General features: G+C 37.5%; 2 protein-coding genes across 3 annotated transcripts; one reads left to right on the top strand and one right to left on the bottom strand.

The window, feature by feature from the left end:
* Positions 1–3,358: 3,358 nt before the first annotated feature.
* LOC143918390 (neo-calmodulin-like) lies at positions 3,359–11,210 on the top strand. Of its 2 annotated transcripts, XM_077440285.1 has the most exons (7): positions 3,359–3,551; positions 3,802–4,000; positions 8,056–8,254; positions 9,415–9,558; positions 9,627–9,830; positions 9,907–9,963; positions 10,036–11,210. In XM_077440285.1, the coding sequence occupies exons 2-7, from the start codon at positions 3,998–4,000 to the stop codon at positions 10,173–10,175; spliced, it is 747 nt and encodes a 248-aa protein (XP_077296411.1). In that variant the 5' UTR covers positions 3,359–3,551; positions 3,802–3,997; the 3' UTR covers positions 10,176–11,210. The 2 variants fall into 2 exon arrangements, with proteins under 2 accessions (XP_077296411.1, XP_077296410.1); XM_077440284.1 differs by lacking the exons at positions 3,359–3,551; positions 3,802–4,000 and having other exon boundaries at positions 8,028–8,254.
* A 3,235-nt stretch (positions 11,211–14,445) lies between these two features.
* On the bottom strand, positions 14,446–19,379 carry LOC143918389 (serine/threonine-protein phosphatase Pgam5, mitochondrial-like). The gene is made up of 5 exons (XM_077440283.1): positions 19,130–19,379; positions 18,869–19,044; positions 15,179–15,396; positions 14,956–15,089; positions 14,446–14,880 (listed from the first exon to the last, which is right to left on the bottom strand). Exons 1-5 carry the CDS (start codon positions 19,303–19,305, stop codon positions 14,730–14,732), a joined length of 855 nt encoding a protein of 284 aa, XP_077296409.1. The 5' UTR covers positions 19,306–19,379; the 3' UTR covers positions 14,446–14,729.
* Between the last annotated feature and the right edge of the window lie 144 nt (positions 19,380–19,523).

The raw sequence follows: 19,523 nt of genomic DNA, 5'->3' as shown, positions 1-19,523 counted from the left end.
ACAAATATCTGAATTTGATTTATGTACAATATGTAAAACTTTATGTACAAGTCTAAATCCATAGATGTCTCTATGGATTAATTCATCAATTAATTAATTGTTATTTTCGTGTTATTCAGCCTCTTGAAATACAGTGATTTATTTAAGAAAAATGTTGAATGTTTGTAATTAATTGTCTAGGGAGGCTTATATATCTATGTAAAAATAAATAAAATATTATATAATGTATGAATACGTATATTGATTAAAAACCGCAAAAATATGTATGTATATATGCTTGCATCAATCAACAAAGTCGAAATAGCCGAAATTGCGAAAGAGGAAGGGGATGCCGATTTTATTGGAACCACCATAACAAAGTTAGATAAATTGTCAAATCTTAACAAGAGACGGTTGATCTGGATTTAGTTACCATCCAGATTTTATAATCATCGAGAAAATGGAATAAATATTTCGATTTCGGCTGGGATTTGAACCCATGACCTCTCTACTATTATCCACTGAGCTACGCTGTAGCTTATCTTTATTATGAAATGACCTTTCATTGAATATAAAAAAAAAAAACAAATATTATGAGGACGTCATCTCTCAGTACTAAGAAGTCTTTTATTGTGTTAAGAACATTAAAAAGGTGTTTTATGGTGACCTTATCAATAAAAGTATCATCAATAAACGTGTAAAATATTAATGTGAATTTAATAAAATAAAGTGGATATTATTTATGTATAAATACAATAAAAATTGTGGATGTTTCTACTTTGGAATTGACTTTTGTACTACTATGTATGTATATAGTGGGTATTAACTTGGTTCGATTGCGGCTAAGTAACTCGAATGTTAAATTAAGTGACCTCTCCATCCAATCCATCTGACTCCACTGATAGGGAGTCAGAAGTGGATATATTACGGTCAATCGGAAATTAATTCAAACTCGCTTAAGCCCTGAATTGGAACAGTTTCGAATACTCTTGTAAGCGTTTAAAATTAGGATTTGTTTTATTCGGACGCTAAAAACATTGAATGCTTATCGCAAAGAAAATTAAAAAGGGTCGATAGTTCTCATTTCTATGCAAACTTACAGTTTGTAATATGGATTTCTTTTAAATAAATTTAAAAACCGAATAAATTTATATTAAAAAAGACATTTTTATCGTGTGCGGAAATTGAGCTAGGTTCTACGAGCTTTCCGTCCAGGGGTAGCGAAAGGAAAGAGTTTGCGCACTGAGTACAGAGGTTGGAACGTGCGGCCTCGTTCATCAACCATCCAGCGTTTTCCATGCAGAAAAACTACAGGGTTCCTGTGACTTATCTATCTAAACTAACATTTATTTAAACAAAAACCATACATTAAAATTGGTTTTGTAGGTGAGTTCAGATTCTGTGGGTTTAAAAACTGGAGTGGATAGAGTGTCTTGAAAAGAATACTTCCAATATCTTGATCACACTTGGAAAGCAAAGTAGACTAACAAATCTATCCTTGAGGTGTTGAAGGTAAAATACATACTGACTACTATCTACTTGCCTTTTGAAAACTCTTCAATTCTTTGAACATGTGACGAGAAGAGTGGAGAATAGTACGGATAGAAGAAAGGAATGAAGATGAGGGAGATTTCTAACACGTTAGATCAAGATTAGCTTAGGTAGTGGGTTCAAATCCCGGCCGGAAAGCTGCTGGCTAGATCTGGACTTTTATTTTTATTCCATTTTTGTATTGTTACGTATACTAAAAAGAGCCGCCGAGTAGTTGCAATCGGATTAGCCCGAGTAGCATCCCAGAGACTGTGTGACCGTTATAATTGGTTTCGAGGATTATCGGCAAACTAAGTGCATGTAGGCTAAACAATAGCGATCGAGTTGGCCGTTATTGGCCCCTTCTCAGAATTGACCGATACCTTAATATCAATATTCAACTAGTATTGTGCCCGGTGAAATATCATCGCATGGATTATGACTAATCTTCGGCGGTGGAGCGTGCTTTTTCCAGGAAAGAGGGCGATTTGGGGCTATTTTTCAGGAAACAGGGCAAACTACAAAGCTAGAGAGCAAAAAAAAAAGGTTCACCATAAAAATTAGCAATGAACAAGCAGGGTCGCGGCGGCCTTTGTTTATGACATATTAAGCTATTAATTTAAAAAAAGAAATATGTTCGATCCGCACGCGGTCGTATTTTTTTCAAATACCTTTTAAATATATTTAATTATTTAATATGAAAAAAAGGTAAAATCTACCTACCTAAATACCAATATAAAAAATATTTAATTAATTAAATAAAGTTTCAATAGATGACGGTAAATGCTCAGACATTAATTTGCCTAGAGGAAACATTGGTAGCCAACAGTATATATCGAAGTTTTTTCTTCAGTTATTATATTTGTCTGGTAGTCTGCGCTCATCATTGTTTTCATGATTGATTGTGATTTACGATTGGAATTTTGATATACTCTCTTACATTTGGCCCTCATAGAGATGTTTTGTATTTGCAGTCGGTTCCTATTTATTGGAACTGGCTGTAGGTGCAAGACATTCCTTATGTTATATTTTATATTTGATATTTTTACGTTATCTACTATTCTTAATTGCTATTGTTTTTTTTATGATTATGTATAAATGTATTTTTGTCTGTGTATATGTACATATGTTTATATTTATTTTTCTTTCTCTTTTTTATTTTACAAAGACATTCCCTTCTTTGTTGTTTTTTTTTTATAATTTGTTATTATTATTATTATCCGCTATTATATAGCTTATTATTTTTATGATTGTGTTAAATGTGTTGTTTGTGTATATACAATATATGTTTTGTTTTTGTAATGTCTAATTTCTTTAGTTATTATTTTGTTTCTTTTCTGTTATATTTTTGACCACTGTGGCGCATTAGGAATTCCTGTAATGCTACAATGGTCCAAACTTTAAATAAATAAATAAATATTCGTCCGTTTCGTTGGCGTATATACATATATCTATGTCGAATCGAAACTACCATTATAGTACGGTGAGCGTTATCGCAGACAGACACAGAGAATAGCGATATTATATTTATATACTAGCTGAACCCGGCATGAGTTGAAATTATTGCGTTGCAATGAAACTCAATCCCGTGTTTTCCCTTTTTTTTTTCACAGTAATCTTCCCGGACATGCATACAACAAATCCTGAAAGTTCCATCGTATCGGTTCATTGGTTTAGGACCCTATATGAGACACACAGACAGACATTCAATTTTATATACATATATAGATGATATTATATTTTACTGGATTAATTCTAATATTCAATTTTCAGAAAAGATTTTGTGAACATCGTGTGGACACCCAGTTTCCCAGCCGACTGGGGAAAATATTCAACAGCATCCCCATTCAGTGGGATACGAAGCGCCGTTTCTAGAACACGTCACTGCGAACCTCCTCACATTGATTTTTATTACAAAGACTGACGTTTACTCGCCATTCAAACCCTTCAACCCCAATTTCAAGTGCCATCATCACCGGAAAAAACCCCACGGATCGACTGAAAATCGCCGAGTTTTCCGACAGACTGCAGGCACGTTCCCGGTACGTAATACTTTCTGTAACGTAGCCCGGCTACAATCTGTTGAATCGCTCGAATATTTTCATGAAAATCTTTCGCACGTTGACATATTATATTATAAAATATAAGCTAACCGATTTCGGCGTGCAATTTTCCGAAATATTGTCGTAATTCGTTAGCGTAACGTCGTAAAGTTTTATTATATTTGTTTGCTGACATAAACGCCGATTGGGTGTGCGTTTAGAGTACAACGTTTGTTCATTTGGTTCGCAGATTTTACACGGTGATATTCGATGATCTGAAAGTGGGATCGTAACTGGACGAAGGCCGTGGATGAAGAGGCGCAGCAGGGTTTGCAACACCGCCAATCGGCGGTTCGAATCCCATTGTCAAATTGGAAGGAAAAATATTTTCAGCGGTGAATCAATTCTTCACTGATTCACCCCTGGTGAATCAGATAAAAGAAATTATGGTTAGTATGAATTTTAATCTTTATGAAATTGTCATTTTACATACATTAATCAGTCGCCATGCGATGATTGATACTAATTTGCTTAAAATCATTCTCAAATTCTTTTTATGACACTAAAATGCACCCCAAGTGATTATTTTTAATAAAAAAATGAGTGCATATTCTGTATTGAATTATATCATATCATCATATATGTACGTATATAATTTCGCTATTCCGTCTGTCTGTCTGTCTATCTGTCTGAGATAACGCTCGCCACACTATAATGTTGTTTCGATTCGACATATGTACATATGTATGTATGTACTTCACTGCTAAAACGTATACGAGGATATAATAAAAAAAGAAAAAAACTTCTATATATATACTAGTCGATGCCAATCTTTCCGCTTGGCTGAGAATTTACCGCCATCTATTGAAAATTCATTTAATTAATTAATTAATTTTTCTATCGGTGTTTCATAATGTTATATATGTATAGGTAGGTAGGTAGTTTTAGCCATTTTTTTCATATTAAATTATGAAATATAAATATTAAATTAAATATATTTAAAAGGTATTTGAAAAAAATTCCGCCGCGTGGGGATCTGTGTTCTGTGTGTGTGTCTGTGTAAGATAACGCTCGCCATACTTTAGTCGTTTCGATTTGACATACATACATATGTACGTCACAGCTAAACCAATGCCAAAAAAAGGTACGAATATAATTACGAAAGGAAAAAACTTCTATATATACTGTTTGCTACCATTGTTTCATCTAGGCAAATTTGTCTCTGAGCATTTAGCGCCATCTATTGAAATTTTTTTTTAATTAATTATATAATTTTTCTATTGGTATTTTATATTGTTTATATGTAGGTAGGTAGGTAGTTTTTACCTTTTTTTCATATTAAATATAAATATTAAATTAAATATACATTTTTTTAAATTTAATAACTTCATATGCCATAACCCATGCTAAGTTATTTTATCGGCTACAACACTAGTGTATGTATAATACATATGTATGTACATTAAAAATAGCACATGTTTAAGAATAGTGTGCCGAGAAGATTTTTTTAAATTAATTTAATCAAAAGTTTCATGTTTTGGATATAAAAGTTTCCAAAATAAGAATTTATCTTTGCAATATCGAAATAAATCACTATTGCCGTATTTCAGAACGTGCCGCCCTTAGGCGTTGCCTTTTTCGCAAATCCCCCAGTGACGTCTCTTATCTATGTATATGATATGCAATATTTAATATATACATATGTACACTGTATCTAAAAAGAAAATGAGCCGAAATGTGTAAACAATTATTTTATTGCCTTCATTAATGTATCAATATGGAACAATTTCGAATTATAGCCTCACTAAATATGAAATGGTATTGATAACTTATCAACGGGTAAATTAATAAATAATATTTTATTACTCGTGCGTTTAATATATACGCGATAATTTTTATTGAGATCCTTGAAAATAAATGTATACGAAAAGTTGCGAACGAATTCGTATACAAGTAAAAGTTTAGTAATAAAATAATTAATAGACGGAGGTTGTTGTTGTATTAAAAGTGCTCAAATTAATTTTCTTTTGAAAATAATATTAAATTGTTTTATTGTCTTCGGGCACGAGTTTCCCGGCGCGGAAAATTACATATATTTATTTCTCTTTACTCTTTCAATGCATTGCATTGGAAAGAAAGAGACAGAATATCGATTGTATATTTAAGCACTATAATTTCGTTGATTTTCTCTTCAATATCATCATATATATATAATAGCGCTATTCTGTGTGTCTGTGTGAGATAACGCTCGCCATACTATAATAGTCGTTTCGATTCGACATATGTATGTAAAAACACTGCCAACAAAATGTACGAATATAATACGAACATAATAACAGATGAACGAAAAACTTCTATATATACTGCTCGCTACCAATGTTTCATCTAGTAAAATAAGTCTCTGAGCATTAAGAGGGCTGGACAGCAGCGCCTTGTCCATACAAACGTACTATACTTCTCCCTTCCTCAATTATGGCACTAGAGAAATTATTTTTTAATATGCTATGGATATCCACCATTGGGGTGCATCTATCGTTTTATTTTTTTTTAATTAATTATTTTTTATAGGAGCTAGGAGCCGCCAAACATCTATAAAATCGCCTCTTTTTTACACCCACGAAACGAGTCCAGCGTGCTTATTAAACGGTCGATTTAAAAAAAAATACGCCGATAGATGCACAGAAAGTATCTTTCTCATACCGATGATGAATTTTTTTTAAAAATTGGTCCAGTTTTGGAGGAGAAAATAGGAGAATACGAAACCTCGATTTTGTCAATTTAAAATACATTTTATCTGGTCGAAGCGCAACTGTCGCATTCACTCAATATATATATATATATATATATTGATATATATTGTCGCATTCACTCAATATATACATATATCGAAGAAAGGAACGGTAACAAAATTAAGGTTTCGGGTGTACAGCCCTCTTAAGTGCCATCAATTGAAAATTTATTTATTTAATTTATTTAATTAATTTTTCTATTGGTGCTTTATATAGTTTATACGTAGGTAGGTAAATATAAATATTAAATTAACACACCTCAAGCGGGCGACTTTTTTTGCGGCGACTAGCGGTAGCGGGCGAAATCACAAGGCTGCGCGAATAAATACAATAGATTATAAAAATCGCCCAACATTCAAACTCATATAAAAATAATCTCCATATACATACTATTAGAATTAACGTAGTACTACGTATCCCGCCTTCCGCGATGAACCAATATCAAACGTAATACTACGTATCCCGCATTTCTCGCCAAGCTCATATGAAACTTAGTACCACGTGACCCGCTTAAGGTGTGTTAAATATGTATATTTAAAAAGTATTTGAAAAAAATACGACCGCGTACAGATCGAACACAGGACCGACACATATCTTTTGGTTTTTTTTTTAATTAATAGCTTAATATTCCATAACCCATGCGATGGTATATCATTGGATACAACCATAGATGTATAATATATGGATCCGCCCTCACGTTTTATACTGGTCTCCCTTTTGGCGCATGAAAAATACATGGCGCATGCATACTTTCTCTCAGTAGGTAGTTAGCTTATTTTTTTTTAATGTTTTTTTACATACATATTTTCACATACATATATACAAATATATCAGGAAGGCTTAACAGGTAAACCCCAAATGCGCCTTTCTGGTCCACATAATTATTACATAGATACATGTAAATCTAAACAATATCTGATATCTATCGTCAGATATTACAAATATCGTATTAATACGATAAATAACGATGAATAACTTTCATGTAACAATACGAATTTGATATTAGATAAACAACCACAGAGACAAATATGGTGAGCAATATGGCGAAACCTAAGATATAACAATAACTAATGGTTCGCAACAGAAAATTGGGAAGGAAACGCCAATTTTACAGGAATCGTTTCAATGAAAATCAGAAAAATTGGCAAATTCTGATAAGAAACGATCGACCTAGACAAATCAAGGTCTGGCCAACAACGAGACTTAGCGGGGAATCGAACTCGTAACATCAAGTACGAAATAATTCAACATTCACCACTAGACCACGCTGCTGGTTATAAGTAGGAAAGGTCGATTGCGGAGATCTGGTCGATAGATATGCGGAGATCTTGTCGTCACTAACTGAGGGGTGCGGGGGGTTTAACTAGCGGGGAAGTGAAAAAAACGCCGACCGCTGCGTCGTAGGGAAAAAAAACCTTTTTTTTTCCCAACTTCCCCGCTAGTTAAACCCCCCGCACCCCTCAGTTAGTGACGACAAGATCTCCGACCAAAATCTCGCGTCAGGGCCCATCTATGTGTATTATATATCTATGGATACAACACTAGTTTCACAATAATAATAATAACACTAACAATTGTGATTTAAAGTTTCAAGTTCGCAGTCGGATGCGGTTTATTATGGTTCAGGGTCTCAAACCGGTTTTAAACAATCATTTCAATGCATTTATTTTTATCATAATACTTCATTCGTCAGTAAGTGTTTGATCATGTCGCAGACTCGTGGATCGGGTCAAGCGGCGGCTGAAAGTCAGCCGCCAACTTCTCCATCAGCTCCAGCATCGGAGCCAACACCTCTTCCTGCAAAGGTCGTCCCACGGTTAGTCGGAAAGCAGATGAGTTTCACAAGACCTTCCACCAACATAGACTCACCTCGCGGAACGGCTCACCTTGGAATCTCTAAAACTCAAATGAAAGGTAGCTCAAAAACATATACATACACTCTTCAACATGTATAACCCTAAATAATGTTTTGACAATCCATAATCACCTCTCCCAAGAATATCCTCTCAATTTGAGTGACTTCCAGTTGGATGCACTAAACATCTTGCATCTCTGATGCTGCAGTCCAGCCACCTTAGCTTGAATCGTATCTGGTTTGCTTTCTAAAACGGTTTTCTTCGACTGGGAACTATGTATCTATAACTTGCTCATCTTAGTCTTCTTTTTAATATTTATAAGTAAAGAGATGCATTTTTCTTGACTACTTACTAATTCAGTATAGCATCTGGTTGTATTTTATAACGAATAGGTTAAATAAGTTTGAGTTTGGGTTTAAGAATAGACTCAGTGCCGGCCTTACACCCAATGGCGCCCCTAGGCAATTTTTTCTAAACACCCTTAGAAAAAAATTATGAAAAAGTGGATTACCATCCTATTTTTTCCCGGCCTTGGAACCTTGCTACAGTTTCAGCAAAAGCATAGAAACCCAAATGTTTGGATATAATTCCTGTAAATTGTGCTGTTTTATAAAATTTAATACAATGAATGGATTAATTTTACCTTGAACTTTATTGGAAAGAAAGGCTTTTAAATTGATACGTTCATTGCTAATAATATGAGATTTTGAATTCGCTTAACTTGAGCTTAACTTGAAGATCGGCTTTTTCCAGTAGATTGTTTGAATATAATTTGCCGAGTACAAATGTAGGACCTTTGGCGCTCTAATTTTTAATTTCAAAGTGCTTTTGGCGCATCGAGCAGCGCCCTTACTTATTTAACTAAACTTAGGGCTGGGCCGCACCGTGCAACTTTGTCGGCCGACTAGTTGCGCGACACGAAAAAATGTATCGAAATGTGTGCAACAAACAAGTTGACGGGTGTAGCATGTCCCATATACCTGCATGCATTGGTCTGGTCGCCCTCAACCAAGTCGCTCGCAAGTCGCACGGTGCGGCCTGGCCCTTACTCGGGCACCACCCGACCCGGCCCCCCCCCCCTAAAACCGGTCCTGAATAAACTATAAACAAAGATACATTTGTACTGATCCAAAATGGGGTAGCATTTACCACAATGGCACCTATAAATAAGCAGATAGAATTGTTCTTCTGTGTGATTTTTTTTATTATTTTCACCAGAATTCCGCGAAGCTTTCCGGTTGTTCGACAAAGATGGCGATGGTAGCATTACTAAGGAAGAACTGGGTCGAGTCATGCGAAGTCTGGGTCAGTTTGCTCGTGGTGAAGAATTGCAAGAGATGCTCCAAGAAGTGGACAGTGATGGTGAGCGCTTCAAACAAGGTTTGTTTTAAGTTTATTTGTATTGTAACTCCGTTTGTTCTTCGGTGCAGGTGATGGTAATGTGAGTTTTGAGGAATTCGTCGGTATATTAGTAAACATTGGTGCAACACAAGAGTGCACCGATGAAGCTCAAGAGGAACAAGAGCTGCGTGACGCTTTTCGAGTGTTTGACAAACACAATCGGGGATACATTTGTGCTTCGGATCTACGAGCTGTGTTGCAATGTCTAGGTGAAGATTTGAGCGAGGAAGAAAGTGAGTATATTCTTAGAAGGGATGTATAGTTACTTTGAACAAGTAGAATTGTATTAAACAATTGTTTTTATTTTAGTTGAAGATATGATAAAAGAAGTAGACGTTGACGGAGACGGTCGTATTGATTTCTACGGTGAGTATATCATGTACAAGGTTATTAATAATTCATATGTAAATGTGTACTGAAGCCATATTGTTTTTAAAGAGTTCGTTCATGCTTTGGGTGAGCCTGAAGATCCGGCAGAGAACGAAGAGGAAGAAGAAGACGATGCGACTGATCAGTCCATCGAACTTTCATCTAGAGCAGTAGTAAATGTTACAAGAGCGACCGCAACTTACACATAAGTCAAAAGTTTATGAATTATACGCATCTCTTTCAATGTTAAATATTTCAAATTATAATATAATATTTTGTCAATATTAATGATACTTAAAAAATACTGCATAGCGATCGTATACGAACCATCTTGAATTTTTAATAATAGTTCATTCTCATTCGACGGCACTGTTAATGTGAATGTACATAAGTTTCAACGATTATATAATATGCACCTTTATTATTAAACTTAATTATAAATATCTGGTCATCTATTGATAAAATGTGTATAAGTACTGTTGCCAAGCTATAGATCGGACGAATTCAAAATCATATACAATTACAAAATCAACTACTTGATCAATAATTGTGATAAAATGTTTCAAAAATGTAATAAGCATACAATATAATGTAGATAGATTGAGCAGAAGAGTAAACTGTTACTTCAGTAAACAGGTAAACGCACGATAACGGTAAGTTAAGTACACTTATCAGTTTTTGAAGAAGGAAACTTGGTCAAATACAAACATTATGTATGTATAATCATTCTCAATCCATAATAAAACTGCGGTTTATCAAAAAATTTGAAATATCTGTACATTTTAAAACACATCACATTTGCTATAAATGTAAGAATCATTAATGATACATCATTTTAACGTTGATTAATATTTACTATACATTTTCAATATCAACCAATGATGGACCAAGTCGTAATATTTACGTTAATAACTCAAGAACAATCGCTATGGATCATTACAAAAATTAAATGGCCTATTATATATTACTCTTCCTTATATATATATTAGCGAGTAAGATGAATTTTTCGTACCTATAATATTACATATTTTGGTCGATATTAAATATTTCACTGAATGTAATTTTTATGCACACTATTTTTAAAAAGAAACTCTATTTCGGTCTTTTTTTAAAGGTTGTGAAGCTTGTTTGAAGAACGCTCGTGAATATTATGTGTATTTGTGCTGAATTGTGAAATTGTTTGCATTTGATCTTTTTATATGCATGTAACAGAACAATATTTCAATTACACTATTTAATATTTGATGATGGTTTTTTCGTATACTTCCTCATTATTTACCATTAAAACAAGGTTTCTCAAACCATATTTCATGAAGTCTGTCTTAAAAAGGTGCGATGCGATTTAACTGTACATTGAGAAGAATACTTTATATCTAAAAAAAAACTGTTTGTGCATTAAAATTTTGCATTATTTTCGGTACATTAAACAATCTCGCATTGTGCATCGAATAAAATATTTGGCACCATAAAAGTGACCATTAAAAAATATGAAACGATCATTCGAAAAAATAGATTTTAGCATTAGAATGGATACAATAAGATACAAAATCTGTCAAATGTCAAAAGTTAAACACTTTTGGTTCTCACTAGTGAAATGTAATCTTAAATAAATAAAACCAATCATAATTTAACCTAACCTAACCAAACCATATAAATAAATAAAACATAAACAAACGTTGGTTCGTATTTTGGTATTCGCGACGTTGCCGATTCTGTTCATCTCTCATTTTAATACACATTTCATCCACTTTCTAAGTTGCAAACATTTTTTTCAATGATCAAAGCAAGCAATCTGTATCCGTCATTTGGAAATGCACACAAATTTTTGTTATTTAACAGAAATTTTTTTTAAATGCACATTTATTTTACAAAATGGTTTTTTAAATTGTTCCCGTCTTAAAACAAGTCATCTTCTGTACAGAGATTCCAGATTCATATAACGCACCTGTAAAGAAGTCTCCATACATTCAATTTGTATATAAAAGTCACAATCAATCAATATCTAATCTATAATTTGGAAAGAGACTTTGTATGTATGTAAATATCCTTGGTCGTCGTCGTCGTCGTCTTCGTCGTCTTCGTCGTCGTCGTCGTCGTCCGTAGATCGGTGACGTCATCGAACACGTGATTCGATTTTTTTTTTTTTTCGATCCATGGGCGCCGATTTGTTTTATTCGTTTCGCGAGTAGCTTCATGGGGCCCCGCCAGGGGCGCCACAAGGGGCGCAGCCCCGTGAGGCCCCGAAGGGGGCCCGGAGGGCGCAGCCTCATGGGGCGCAGCCCCATGGGGCTCAAAAGGGGGCGCAGCTTTATGGGGCACAGCCTTATCGGCCGCAGCCTTATGGGGCGCAACCTTATGGGGCGCAGCCTTATGGGGCGCTGTCTTATGGGGCGCAGCCTTAGGGGCGCAGCCTTATGGGGCGCCGCCTTATGGGGCGCCGCCTTATGGGGCGCCGCCTTATGGGGCGCCGCCTTATGGGGCGCCGCCTTATGGGGCGCCGCCTTATGGGGCGCAGCCCCATGGGGCCCCGAAGGGGGCGCAGGGGGGCGCAGCCTCATGGGGCGTAGCCTTATGGGGCGCTGTCTTATGGGGCGCAGTCTTATGGGGCGCCGCCTTATGGAGCTTAGCCGCATGCGGCCCCGAAGGGGGCGCAGCCTCATGGGGCGCAGCCCCATGGGGCCCCAAAGGGGGCGCAGCCTCATGGGGCCCCGAAGGGGGTGCAGCCTCATTGGGCCCCAAAGGGGGCGCAGCCTCATGGGGCGCAGCCCCATGGGGCCCCGAAGGGGGCGCAGGGGGGCGCAGCCTCATGGGGCGCCGCCTTATGGGGCGCTGCCTTATGGGGCGCCGCCTTATGGGGCGCAGCCTTATGGGGCGCCGCCTTATGGGGCGCCGCCTTATGGGGCGCCGCCTTATGGGGCCCCGAAGGGGGCGCAGCCTCATGGGGCGAAGCCCCATGGGGCGCAGCCTTATGAGGCGAAGCCCTAAACGGCAACTGATCATGGGGGCGAAGCCCTTGACGGCATTTAATCATGGGGGCGCGGAGGGGCGAAGCCCTAATAGGCATTAACTAAGGGGGGCGAAGCCCTAGGCGGCATTTAATCATGAGGGTGCGGAGGGGCGAAGCCCCAAAAGGCATTAATTATGGGGGGCGAAGCCCTAAACGGCATTTAATAATGGGGGCGCGGAGGGGCGAAGCCCTAAAAGGCATTAACTAAGGGGGGCGAAGCCCTAAACGGCATTTAATAATGGGGGCGCGGAGGGGCGAAGCCCTAAAAGGCAACTGATAATGGGGGCGAAGCCCTAGACGGCAATTAACCATGGGGACGTGGAGGGGCGAAGCCCTTATCGGCAACTGATCATGGGGGCGAAGCCCTAGACGGCATTTAATCATGAGGGTGCGGAGGGGCGAAGCCCCAAAAGGCATTAGTTAAGGGCGGCGAAGCCCTAAACGGCAGTTAATCATGGGGGCGCGGAGGGGCGAAGCCCTAAAAGGCAACTGATCATGTGGGCGAAGCCCTAGACGGCATTTAACCATGGGGACGTGGAGGGGCGAAGCCCTTATCGGCAATTGATCATGGGGGCGAAGCCCTAGACGGCAATTAACCATGGGGACGTGGAGGGGCGAAGCCCTAAAAGGCAACTGATCATGGGGGCGAAGCCCTAGACGGCATTTAACCATGGGGACGTGGAGGGGCGAAGCCCTTATCGGCAACTGATCATGGGGGCGAAGCCCTAGACGGCATTTAATCATGAGGGTGCGGAGGGGCGAAGCCCCAAAAGGCATTAGTTAAGGGGGGCGAAGCCCTAAACGGCAGTTAATTATGGGGGCGCGGAGGGGCGAAGCCCTAAAAGGCATTAGCTAAGGGGGGCGAAGCCCTAAACGGCAATTAATCTTGGGGGTGCGGGGGGCGAAGCCCTAAAAGGCATTAACTAGGGGGGGCGAAGCCCTAGACGGCATTTATTCATGGGGGTGCGGAGGGGCGAAGCCCTAAAAGGCATTAACTAAGGGGGGCGAAGCCCTAAACGGCAATTAATCTTGGGGGCGCGGGGGGCGAAGCCCTAAAAGGCATTAACTAAGGGGGGCGAAGCCCTAGACGGCTTTGAATCATGGGGGCGCGGAGGGGCGAAGCCCTAAAAGGCAACTGATCATGGGGGCGAAGCCCTAAACGGCAATTGCTCATGGGGCGTGGAGGGGCGAAGCCCTAGAAGGCAAAGGCTCAGGGGGGTGCCGAGGGCGAAGCCCTAGAAGGCAAAAAAAAAAATTTGATTTTTTTTTTGATTTTTTAAAAAATTTTTTTTGATTTTTTTTTTTTATTTTTTTTTAATTTTTTTTTAAATTTTTTTTTAAAATTTTTTTTTAAAATTTTAAAATTTTTTTTTTTTTTTAATTAAATTAGCTTAGTCATGTTTAAGCGGTTTATATTATAAACACTGAGCGAAGCCGGGTAATACAGCTAGTTTTTAATAAAAACAAGATGTAACAGTAAATTTATTATTTATTAAAAATAAAAAATATTTAATTTACACCGTATTTACAAATAATTTGCACCGATTACAATAATTTTAATACTCAAATGAACACTTGAGCGTGTAAAAAATCACAAATTTGAAAACTAGCAATTCCGTCTATCTAATAATAGATTAAAAAATATTTACTATACAATAAATGCATAAACAGCTTAATACATGGCAGTATCTTTATTAATATACGAGGATTTTGCACATCGGACATACGAATTTGCAAACGAACACAATATCAATTACTATTGAGAGGTAATACATCTCGGCTCCATATGGCCGGTATCGCTGAGACTTCGAAGGATCACACGGCCGTTGGGCAAGATGGACAACCACGTTATAGACGCGTGACTCAAAGAGATTCTCAACCAAGCCTCGGGCGGGAACTGCATAGCTCTGAAACAGATCAATCGAAACATTCAAATGCAAATAAGAATGGAGTGCGATGATACATAATACTAAAAGACGCACCTGCATACGAAGTAGCGAATTACATTAGCGTGGCAGACGACCAGCGTGAACGTATCATCCGTCTGAGACGGCTTAGCTCGGTGGAAATGCTTCCGGAAAGCTGCCTCAATCCTGGCACCGTCTTGAAAGAACTGCTGGATATTTCAAACGTCATTAATGAATCGGTCGATGTGATTTTTTCATAATATAAAGTGTATTTTATTAATCAGGGCAGTCGTTTTACATAAGGTTCTGGTTTCCAACGGCCAATAGGTGGTTCCGGAGGAACCGGCGCTCCCTCTTCTAATAAGCTGCAATCTCGGAACTTCAGTTCCGGATCTAAATACTGGGCTATCAGTTTGGCCGTTTCTTGGGCACGGGTCATTGTGGATCGTTCCATGCGGTCCCATTTATAACCTAACTCTTTAAGACGGGCTCCGGTCAATTCCGCTTGTTCTCTACCTGCATTTCAATTATATATTAAGCTTCAAAATAGTATAATTGTTGATATATTTAAGCATGCTTTTAGATAATTAAGTCTGTGGATTCAAATACAAGAAAGAGAGAATATGGTGCTTCGTAAGTTTTTAATTTATCTATGCACATAGTAACAATAGATGAAGTTTGGTGATCATGCGAAAATTTGACTGATTCGAGCTCAGAATCGATTACTGATCACGTTTTCATGATCTAGAAAAAATGTGTGTTTGTGTGTGTGTGTATTTTGGGAATTTTTTGAACACTGTTAGTCCTATTGAACTGAAACTTAGTATCGGTCACTGAAATTCTTATCGATATGACGTAAATTTATTTAAAATTTTTAAGTTGACCGGAAATGGTACCTCCCCTTATAGGTGTGCTCTTTTTTTTAAGTTTTTGAATTCAATTATCTCCCAAACCGCTAATCGATTCAGACCGAATTTTTTTCACATGCAATAGAAATTATAAATTTTATACCCTAATATTTTTTAAATATTTTTACCTGAACCGGAAGTAGTACTTTTACTCTAGAGAATCGAGGTTTTTTATGTTTTTATCTCATAAACCTTTTGGATTATTGAACTGAAATTTCATATCTAGAAGTTAAAGCGTAATACCAAGTTATGTATAAAATTTGCTAAGCATCCCTTAGCCGGAAGTGGCAGTTTATTCTTGTTCGATTGTTCTTCCACTATTTTTTTCGACCCCTTAAACATGCGTGTTCGTCACGAAAAAATTCAAGTATAATTTTTGTATCAATTGTAATGAAAATAAAAAAAAAATCACTAAATTTAATAAACCGGAAACGGATTTTTTTCCTCTTAGAAAAGTCAAATATGTTGTGACCACGATTCTTTCCACACCCCTAAATTTATCAAGCTGAAAAATTATATTTGTATTCTTTACATACTGACTTAGAGCTGATAAGGTTTTGGTCAGAATTCATAAACCGGAAGTAGTATTTTTTTAAAAAACAATATTTCATTATTTTATCTTGACCTTTTAAATTATTTTTATTTTCTTGATATTTAATATGCATAATAATTATGGTGATTTTAAGTAATAAAAAAATTTCAAATAATATCCGACAACTGGAAGTAGAACTTTTGTCTTGTGTAAGTTTCCCTACATTTGCGCTCAATTTGTATGGAAAATGCTCTAACAATTGGTATGTGTGAACGTGTATGTATGTTTACTTATCGAATTTTGTTTTGTTACCTTATATTCCTCAAATACGTAGATAAACTCATGGGTTGGTCACATCCGAATTTTTATTTTCATATAGCAATTAATACTTATTGAAAGATTAATATGGACTCATTGACTAATCTGTAGTACCACACTTCATATTAAACATAATATGTCATCATTCGCCATTCACTTCTGGATCTAAGCTGTTTTGGGCAACTCTCATCCATCTCATCCAACAAATTTTCCTAATTTCATGCACCCATTTCCAATTGCATCATTTTACTCTCGGGTACCATTCGATATGCATGTATTTATAATAACTTTTAACAAATTTTTCTTATAATTTTATTTACCAAATAGCATTTATAACTTCTGAGAGTAAAAAATGTTTCTAACAAGAAGGTTCGTCTATACCTGAATTTTTTTTCAAAACACTAAAGAAATTGTGAGAAATTTCGCTATACCATATTTTATGAACAGCTTACTGTTATCTGTAGAATTAAACTTACAAATCGTTGAAAATTCAAATGGCATACTCCGAAGATGAGCTCATTATACAACATAGAATTGTATGATAGAACGATGTAACATCTGCATTTATATTGAAATAGCGTTCTATTCATCAACCCCTGTAATTTTAAGTTCAACACACAGATTATATATGTATGTCATATACGACAATCTATGCATCTAATTTAACTGTATGCCCGTGGCCGTCTTCTATGGAAGCTTTGGGCGACAAGTCTGTAGCGCGGCTGTATTCCATAGAATTTCTGAACTTTGCACGGAATTTTGAGCCTTATATGCGACTATTTCAACTGTTTTAAGGTTCAAAATTGGTTGAATATATTACTGAGAGTTGAATGCCATCTATTCAATTTGCTTAAAATGCATATATACCAGTCAAAATTAGTGGTTTTGTGGAACCATACTGAAACCTCATTTATGTGACGTCACGTCGGTTGAACAACGGCGACGATACGTCTCAATTGTATGAAGAATGATTATTTGACAATTAAGCCAAAACTACGAGATATATTATGTATTTTATTGTTTAAAATAATACTTTATGTGTTAATTAACATATCTGGTTACTTGAGTAAATATTAAAATCTGTATTCACGGTCGAAAACTCGATTGCCAAATTCGCGATAAACGTGCTGCGTATAGAGCTTGGACAATCTTCATATTGTTATGGTCGCTCCCCACCTGATATATTATAAATGTATAAACAGAGGGCTACCGACGGTGCACTGCGTTCATTCATTAATATGAGTATCAGTTAAACATTCAATAGGTGATGTGCCAATCACCAAACACCAGCCGGCAGTCCCTCTTCTATTTCTTCAAATAAAGGAAAGTAAAAGCAACAGAAAGGAGTCATTATTACCACAATTACACATTTTTCCATGGTTCATCGAAGCCGGATTGCATGATTTTATCTGCAAGAGCCAACATAAGTCAATGATCACTCCTTTCTGTTCGCTATATTTATTGCCGCGGGCAAAGGGTTAACCTCAGAATATTGTTACATACGCCGCGGATTGAGCGAATTGCACTTAGACCAACGGATATCTGTTATCGGATTAACTAAATGCATGCACTTACTTCTAAAGATTATATCTTGACTCTAAGTGCATTGAGGCTAAACAATGACCGTTATTAGTTATTTCTCAGAATTGGTACGGGGAGATCCAATGTCGTGGAAATACATATCCGAATACGTGACTATACAACGGGTAAACAGATTAGGCGTCCTGAGAGATCTACCCTTTATAAGGCGGTACGTAGGCGATATCATGTCATTCTGGACTGAACACTGGCAATACGTGTATCTCCTTAATCATCAATAAATGCTGTAAGACGACTGTTGGCCTTTTACTTGGATCCTCCACCCACCCCTACGTAACAATATTATATACACAATAGAGTAGTGATTTATTGTGCTTTCATAACTTAATATCGTCCCGAGCCAAAATTACTATTAAAAAAATGGACACCATTTAATTATTTGCTTAGCAACGCAATGTTGATGTATTCCGTTAGGTATTATTAAAATAATGTAATTTTAGAATTGTATCCGTTACGAAGAAAAAATAGTCGAATTGATTGTCGGGCATAATTGAGAACGTCGGCGTAATCGGAAACTACGAGTGGTTTATATTACAGTATATATACATAATTCTGCATAGTATTAATTTTTGTTCAAATACGTAGCATAGTCAGTCAGTATGTGTAAAGAATGTACAAATGGAGGATATACCGAGTGTCGTCAAGATGCGTTCTTTGTCAGTCTTTCCATCGAGATGATATTGTCCGTGTCGAATGAGGAACAAGTGGCGGACGGAAGTGGATTTGTACGTCTCGATTTCGGAATTGTATCTGTTGTCGTCTTCGGCGGTGCCTTTGCTCGGCTTGACTATGCTTTTGGGGTCGCGACTGAAAACAAAAGGTATGGATAGAGATAGAGAGATGGAGTGCGAGTGCTAGTGCTAGAGTTAGGTAATGTGAGCGAGTGACTGACTGATCCCAGTTGAAGTCCCAGTGGACGCTGGGCGTGTAGTTGGAGGTCCAGCTGGCGAGAGCGGGTTCTGCGCCCCCCCGCCGCGTCCACCAATAGGCGAGCGCCGTCCCCACCCCGCACCCGCCCGCGCCCAAACTGGCCACAGTCCACAGTCGTCTTATTCGCGAGCCCGCCATCGCTGCACTGTCCACTCCGGCTCCACGACCGTACAATGACAGTTGACCGCGGTTGCCACTACCGTAAACGCATATTAATTGCCATACGTAAAAAATATTCTTTGGCCGCAGTACCTGCCTACAAATAGGCTAAGCAGTAAACACGTCTGTTTGATAAAGTTTTAAGTATAAGAGGAGGACCGAGTCAGTGACGTAGATCTTGTAGGAATCTCGTCACC

The sequence above is a fragment of the Arctopsyche grandis genome, chromosome 10 (assembly GCF_051622035.1).
Source record: "Arctopsyche grandis isolate Sample6627 chromosome 10, ASM5162203v2, whole genome shotgun sequence".
NCBI lineage: Eukaryota > Metazoa > Arthropoda > Insecta > Trichoptera > Hydropsychidae > Arctopsyche > Arctopsyche grandis.
This window is presented reverse-complemented; position numbering and strand designations above follow the sequence as displayed.